Raw genomic sequence first — 8,571 nt, forward strand, 5'->3', positions numbered from 1 at the left:
TTCGCATTTCTGATCAAAAAGAAAAAATACGTGTCTCCTTAAATTGTGCAAGGAACAATCCCTGTGAGTTTTATCGCAAAATTAAATTCACTTTCCCCCGGCCTGGGTGATTTGAGATGGAATGAGCCTATGAACTTGTTCTACAGTTCCATGTTTTTCACGAAAACCAAACTGATCTGGTGTTATTATTTGGTTACTCGTTAGAGAAGGTTGTATTTTTTTCAATAGAAGTTTTTCAAATACTTTGGAAAATACAGAAATCAAGCTAATGGGCCGATATGAATTTACTACCGTCGGATCTTTATCTGGCTTTGGCGCCATAATTATTTCTGAAAGTTTCCATAAGTCGGGGAAGTGCCCTAACTTAAGCATGTGCCTGCGCTCTTGTAGGGGAGCGCCTTGGACACTCATCTCTCACTTAACTACCGTTCTTATTTTGCATGTAAACAATAATTTATTTATTTTGATACACTCAATATCTTATTATTTATTTAGGTATTTTTCGCGACCACGCTTTGATCTTTTATACTGCTGAGGGCAGTTCGCGACGACACAAAACTCGAATAATAGTGTAGTGTGTCTTTTGATGGTGAAATATGTTTAGTTACACGATAAATATGATTTTTATTTAGCGAATAAAGAACACGTCCGTACTCAACCGCAAATAATTAGCTTTATATGAATACTATTTTTTTGTTTTTGCAGAATCTCGATGAATGTTTATCATCCCTTTGTATAACTTGCGTATTTAAATCAAGAGCAATCAAAGAAGTTCAAAATAATATAAGAGTACGATTATATGGACTTAGTAATGGTCTTATGTTGAAAACGACTGAGAAAAATGAGCTTAATTATGAAGAAGTAGAACATACCAAAGATGTCTATCCGGAAGAAACCAAGTTTGGAATAAAGAAAAATATTGAACACAAGACAGAGAGAACTCTTAAATCTATTAAATGTGCCAATAGTGTTTGTAAGACGACGCAAGCTTCACCAATAAGAAATGCTGAAGAGAGCGGAATTGTTCCGCACATATGGAATAATTCGCTTACAACTTCTATTGAAGGGTCCAATTCAAACATTCCCCTATCTAAACATCCGTACCATCCCTCTTCAAATAAGTATTTTGACAAACACCGTATTATCGATAAATCCGTTGCCAAAGTTATGACATCGGACAATAGAAATACTGTCCAATCGAAAAATTTTGATATGAGCGAGAATGTACACGTGCCATCAATACAACATCTGGAATCAATGATTACAGAGTATACTCCTGGGCTACAAACTTCCATGCCATTGCGGGAAAATGCTGAGTTAATAGGAAGACCCATACCGAGTTCACAGCTATCGTCTTGTTCAAATTCAACGTACTCGCAGAATGGTGCCAGCCATTCAATGCTACAAGTTATTCGGGAACGCTCTGAATCTGTTTTGATTACAGAATCTGGCGGGAAAATTAACAACTATAAACGTTCTTCGCTCCCGCAAACCCAGAGATTGTGTCAATACTGTGGTAAAAGCTATATACGAAAAGACCACCTTACCAAACATGTAAGACGCTGTCGCAATCTGTTTGCACGAAGCTTGCCATCTTTGGCTACCACTAGCGAAGAAAATAAAGGAAATGTTAGTTCCAAGCGCTTTCTAATCAATGGAGTGAACAATTTTATCTCTCAAACCACCTTTGAGACGTTGAAGCGAGAACGAAAATTTCATTGCACCGAATGTTTAGCAACGATGAATAGCTTAACACAGTTGCGGCAGCATCGTGCCACACATTTGCGAGAGTATATTTGTGATATGTGCAATAAAAAATTTAGTACTTTGCATGAACACGATTTTCATCGCATCGTTTGTTTGGCAGAAAGGCAGGTATGGCAGGAACAGCATCTTAATGAAGATGAAAAAGGACTGCCACTAAATGATGACAATAAATCTATTGTCCGATCCCAGCGATCATTTATAAAATCAACGGCTAGTCGTCGGATAACACGCGCTCAAAGTAGAGCCAGGACGAAAGTGGTGGAAAAGCCGGTATTACGGCGCAGATTAACAGTGTTAACTAGCTTGTCACAGTACATATATGGGCACACTGATAATGAGAATAGTGACCTTGATGGTTGCGACTTAGGCAATGATGACGATGATGATGTTTCCGTAGCAGACTCAATGGAGTCAAATCGGAGAGTCTACACTGATGATTGGTTAGATAGACGCAATTCGAATGAAAATTTAGATGTACCAACAATGCAAATTGATAGTGAAAAGGAGTATGGTGTGTACGATAAAACTTTGTAAATTAGCTTAAATCAATTTTGTGCCAATTAATTACAGATCTTTACCTTCTGGAAAGGCTAAAAGCTCAGATAAAAGCTCAAGAGTTTACTTGCTTATCCGAAGACTGCGGTTTCTTCACTGACACATTGTTGAACCTAATGCTACATGATTATGTTCATCATTTCAAAAGCTCTTGGTTTTATTGTCAGAAATGTGGTAGCGTTTTTACAAGCAAGTGAGTACAAAGTAATACAAAGATATACGGTAGCGAGAATGTAAATAGGAAAGACATTTTAGCAAGTTTTGGCTAATTTTCTTTGTTTAAAAAACGTTTATTAATTTTTATAAATACAAAGCTTACTATCTAAAAAACCAAGTAAATCAAAATTTCAAACTTTTACAACATTATAAAAATTCTACGAATTTTAGCAAATATTTATCAAAATTTCAATTTTTTTAATTGGGTTTTTTAGAATTTTTTGTGTTTTAGTATAGTAAATTGCAAATTTTAAGAAGCTAGGACTTATCGTGGATTTTTGGCAATTTTTTGTCCGCGCAATTTCTTACATACAAAGTATCAATTAATCTGCACTTTGTTTACTAAAATTGAATGGGCTACAAAACTGCATGCTAAAAATGCTTCTAAAAAATCGAATTAAAAAGCTCAAAATTTTGTCGAATTTTTGCATAAAGCTTGAAATTTTTACTTACTAGCCAAATAATGCTAAAATGTCTTTCCCTATTTATATTTTTACCGCTATATATACATACAGCTATGGTTAAAGATTTAGCACCGAAATTCAAAATGATATTTTTTGCAACTTATGTTTATTTATTTATTATTAATAATTTTCATTTAAATCATAATTCAATCCATGATGCAAAAAAGAAGGTAGTTTCAATAAACAACTTTTTGATTTTTTGACAATTGCTCAATTGTGAAAAATTCGAAGCGGCTTTACCCAATTTAAATTTTTTGGTGAATGTGATTTTATATCATCCATTTGAGATTATAAATACTAAAGTTGTTTTAGCCTTTACCTTTTAAAAATAATTAATCTCTTATCTTAAAAATGTTTAAATTTCACATTAAATTCGAAAACCACTCGCCAAAATGTTTTCTTTTAGATTGATATAATTTTAGTGAACAAATTTTCCTTATGTCATCTGATTATTTCTAAATATAGCTACCCAGGACTATTACGATGATACGATTGTTTCTGATATAATTCTGACACTGAAATTACATATTTCGATGTGTTGTTTAATGCATATTGTCTTTGTCCATTTAACTGCATGTCTTGCAAGTAACTTGAAAGTGGAAATTACTTTGGGACCCGTGGGCCTTATGACTTTCAGAGATGTCAATATTTTCTATCTCAAGTATATTTTGACAATATCGTTGTTTCTTTGTGTAAAAATATATATATTTTACTGTTCAATATTGGTGGGGTTGTGAAATAAAGGATTTATTGTTAGATAGTTTGCAAACCGAGAACTACAATTATCAACTCATTGAGCATTAGTCCTCTTATCTTTCAATAACAAAAGGGGGAACGTTCGGTTATATGTGGAATAGATTTTGGGTGGACAGCGGATGCGAAGGGGGTGTGGCACATAAAACCGCTCCCATTAGACAAACTTTCCTTCTCCGACCCCTCTGCAGAGATCCATTGGAAAGCAGGATAAAATTAGAATTTTTACAGAGAAAATGTAGACTCGGGTTACGCCAACCACAGGATTTTTGCGTTGTAAGCCCTCATCAGTCCAACTCCGACTACGCTGACCCCAGTATTTTTTGCAAATAAGTCCATATATCAAATCGAATTTATTAATAAATTTTTATTCGAAATTTAAATCTTGAAATCTTTATATAAAACTAGCGTTTAATATGGAATGTGCGTAAGTTAAAATTCATTGATTCGGGGTACCCGTTTGGAAACAATAACCCAAAATTATTGTACAAATTACCGAACCGTACCTAACCAAATACCTTTGGCTTGTTCAAATTTCGATTCTAAGAACAGAATATTTTTAAATAAACAAAAAGTTAATAATAAAATTTGAAGGATTTTAGATATTTGGTATGGTAGCACGAAATGTCACAATCTGCTTAATTGTCAAGTTATTAATATGACGACGAAAAGGTGACAATGTATCATGATTCAATCTATAATAGAAACCACATACATACAAATTTCAAATCTTGCATAACTTTCATAAAAATTAATTAAACTTCAAAAAATTGTCATCAAAATTTCCAATTTTCTAACCAACATTTTTAGAAAATTTTCGGGTATGCACTTTTTTAGGCCATTTAATTTTAGTCTAGTGCAAGTTTCAGGTAGCTTAGAATTACCGTTGGTTTTTGACATTTTTTGGCACGGTGTTATGTATTATCTTCCATACAAAAATAAATTTTATTCGAGCGTTAGTTTGAAATTGCATGACAACTTTTTGAAGTTTGATCAATTTTTGTAAAACTTGTGCAAGCCTTGAAACTTGTATCTATGTGGTTTATGTTATTAAGCATGTTCACATTATCGTAATTTACGGCTCATCTGGAATTTATAAGCAAATCATGCTTAAATCAAGTTATTTCGCCTTGTAAAAGCTGTCAATAAATTGAATAGAAATGATATAATTTATCATAAATCAATAACCAAAAGAAGAAAACCCCGAATTGTCATTTATTTTAGCTGCCACTGTTTAGGAAATTCGTAAAAACAATACCTAAAGGTATGCGACCATTTATTTTGAAATCAAGTTCAAACCACTCACTCGTACATACGTACACATGCTAATCAAATGTATATAGAAATCATGAAAGCAACTCTGAACGCACTTGAGTTATGTGAAGTGTTGTAATGTGCACATAGTTTAAGCTTCAATTCAATTTTAAATAAAAATCGTTAAATATAAATACTAAATACACATAAATTGCAAACAATATCATTATGCATTTTTATGGTAAATCTTTGACCCTAGCTGTATATATAAATCATTCCAATAAATTGATATGATTTTTAATTTAATTTATCCCGACTTCATTTAGAGTTTTCTTGGACTACCATCTGGATCGTCAAAATGGAGGTCGATTTATTTGCTATAAGTGTAACGAACAATTCATGTTTCAACATCAGTTGGATTTGCATCTAATAGCACACACCAAGCAGGTAAGCCATGCTTGCGACAACTGCAAGTGCGAATTTCTCACCGAAGGAAAACTGCTTCAACATATAAAGCTTGAACACAACAGTGAAATAGAAAAGAAATTAATATGCATTCAAAGTAAAACAACGTTCGCATCCTCCCGGCCATTATACGAAAATGGGTATCCAAATGGAAAACAAAATAGAAAATATACCGTAAACATACTAAATATGCGTCTACCGCGAATGCCATCTAAAAGACCCTTGGAACTGCCGGGACATAAACCATACCGTCGCCGTATTGGCGTCATTGAATTTGAGAATGAGAGAAATCCAAATTGTTGTAGTTGTAAATAGTACTGACATAATCGGGAGCAATGTCCACCGGAAGCTATGCAAACATATTTTTTCTATAAGGTCAATCCTAGCTTAAAAATTTACGCGAGGTTTAAAGAAGACCAAATACTTGATGGTACAAAACTTCGATACTTTTAATGTTACTATCGTAATATGCAAGTCATTTTGCTGCAAGTGTAAATCAGCTCGAATACGTTTATTTTAACTTTTCTGAACCAAGTTCGTCGCTAGCATCAAAATTTAAAGAATTGCGATCCATTTATTTCGAATTATAAATGGCTAAGAATTGCATGAACTATTTATATTTTTGTTTTTACTTATTAGGTAGCAACATTTTTTTTTTTGGAGTAAATGTGCTGCTGCCTTTTTAAATGTTAAATCAGTAGGATAGCTTTTAGTAAAAAGTATTTCCAACTGCAGCTTTTTTGAAAACCATTGAATCTGTTCATTAGATACTTAGGAAAAAAGGCTTCATTTAACACTAAATATTTAAAATTCACTAGTTTTGCTGTACCCAATTTTGTTATTAAAATATTATAGTCGTGAACCAAGGCCAGTTCATAAAAAGGGGATGTTGTTAGACCAGCTTATTTCTTCGCCTTGTTCTTGCTTTTACTGATTTGACAGTACACCCGTCAAAATCGAGTTAACTTTGACAGCTAACCCGCAAAATCAAAAACAAGATACATGGAATTGTTGTTTTTGTATTCTTGCTACCACCTTTTATAAACTCGCCTTGGTCGCGAACTTTAATCCAGCCTTGTGACCACGCAGGCTTAAAGAAGTCTGCACCCTTCAACCTTAATTAAAAATTCAAGAGAAATGATTAATAAAAGCATACACATACAGACATCAGCGTTGATCCGGATCAACTCGTTAACTCGGGATTAACTGCACTTTACCCGGATTAAGTCCAGAGATAATTCTCAAATTGAATGCGGATCAGTGGAATTTTCGTTGACAGCACAGACCAAAACGGCCAGATAAATTCCATTGTGAATGTAAACTAAACAAAGGAAACAAAGCCAGTGAATGTCGTGTGAGCGGTAGCCCAGTGGTCATAACTGTGTACTACTCGTACCACTCAACGGAGCCAGGTTCACTCCTGGGGATGAGCTTTTTCCAAAAATTAAATTTCTTATTTTTTATTGTTATTTTATTTTGTACATAAACATATTTATACGTATACACAGAACCAAATCGCTGTGCGAATTTCGTCGGTCGGAGCGATGCCGCCGGGTGATATTCGCTGCAACATTTCGCCCAGTAAAACAGAAGGAAAGGAAAAGGAAAATCACATCAATTGAATGGCAAACAAAAAATATTAAAATAGAAAAGCGAAAAGATGAATCACCAAATTTTGCCATTCTGACTCTTGCTGATAACTATCTGCTAGAAAAATGGGGAAACAAAGCTACTTTCCCACTGAGAGCTGATTTTGTGACCGGCGACAACGGCAAAATTAAAAATAAATTTATTCTTGCCGAATTTCGACAGACGAACTTCGTCGCCGCTTTGGTTGTGGGCAATCTCATATACTGCAGTGTGTTTTAATTTTGGCAGCGAACTGTCTTCCAACGAATTTCTCTGAGCGATTTGATTCTGTTTATACTTTATGTATGACTTTATTTCGTTTTGTTTCATTTAATTTTAAATTGATACTCAAGTGAATAAAATTGTTATTTTATTGTATCCAAAGTGAAACCAATATGCGTATTCACGTAGCAAATAATTTGGAGCAATTGTCACAAATTATCACGTTTTGGTGTTCATGTTTCCAAAAAACTTGCAAAGTAGGGGAAATTTAGAGAGCAAAATGACAGTTCACTTGGAGGGGAAGTTGCGAACAATTACCATTGCAAAAATTTCCGATGAAAAAAAACAGCTGATCGCATGTTGCTGGGTGCAAACGCTAATAAAGAAACAATTCCTTCGGCTTTGTATAGTTGAAATTGACAAAATAACCCTATTTGAATATATAATAAGATTTTAAATTGCTGCGATTGAACAACAAATTAAACAGCTGTTCATGAAACTAGGAAATGTTTACTGGTTTTGCGTTCACTTACTTTTTTGGATAGTTTTCTCTTTAAGAGCGAATGCTCAGAAATTAACCTTTCCGCACTCTTTCTACGAACATTTTTGGTACAGCTGTACCACTAAGCATTGTATTCTATTTTTCTATAAGCACTTAAGAATCTACATATGTATGTACATATATTTTAATATTACTAGTATTTGATGTTACAAAAGTATGTACAAAAAAAATCCAATGAAGGTATAGATGTACCATATGAGCGAATAATAAATGCAATTCGCTACGAAACCCATAAAAAAGAGAAAGCCGTTCGAACAGAAAATCAAAATCAATTTGATTGGAACAAAGAGAGTTCACCGCATTTTTCTTGCGCTCTCAGTGAGACAGAGTGGGAAAATACCCTTAAAAAAATACAAACAAAAAGTGTCCGGACACGAACGGCTAATCCGTCTGTAATTTCAAACCAAGCCTAAGGTTTATTCTCAAATGTGTCATTGCAACGGCTAAGTGGTGATTAACATAAAGGGGGGTTTTTTTTAGACATGTGGTTTTCATGAAGAAAAAAACGCATATAGTTTAATGTTATGGCCAAGAATTTAGCTTTATTATAAAGATAAAAGTTTGCCGTTATGTTTTAAAACTGATTTAGGGCAAGTGACCGCCGCGGCTGGCTAGAATAAATTCCAGCCGAGTGGCCCAATTTTCGACCACTTTTTGAAGCATTTGGGGGTCGTATGTCAGCAA

General features: G+C 34.0%; 1 protein-coding gene across 1 annotated transcript; it reads left to right on the forward strand.

Annotated features, from left to right (window-relative positions):
* Nucleotides 1-705: 705 nt before the first annotated feature.
* On the forward strand, nt 706-7,227 carry LOC118744884 (zinc finger protein 432; the record flags this gene model as incomplete). Its single annotated transcript, XM_036478292.1, is given in 3 exon segments — nt 706-2,278; nt 2,338-2,515; nt 5,336-7,227. Coding segments are annotated over 3 exon segments (2,205 nt in total), but the record flags the coding sequence as incomplete, so codon positions are not given.
* Nucleotides 7,228-8,571: the final 1,344 nt, after the last annotated feature.

The sequence above is a fragment of the Rhagoletis pomonella genome, unplaced genomic scaffold (genome assembly GCF_013731165.1).
Source record: "Rhagoletis pomonella isolate Grant_MI unplaced genomic scaffold, Rhpom_1.0 Rhpom_scaffold_00008, whole genome shotgun sequence".
In the NCBI taxonomy this organism is placed as follows: Eukaryota; Metazoa; Arthropoda; class Insecta; order Diptera; family Tephritidae; genus Rhagoletis; species Rhagoletis pomonella.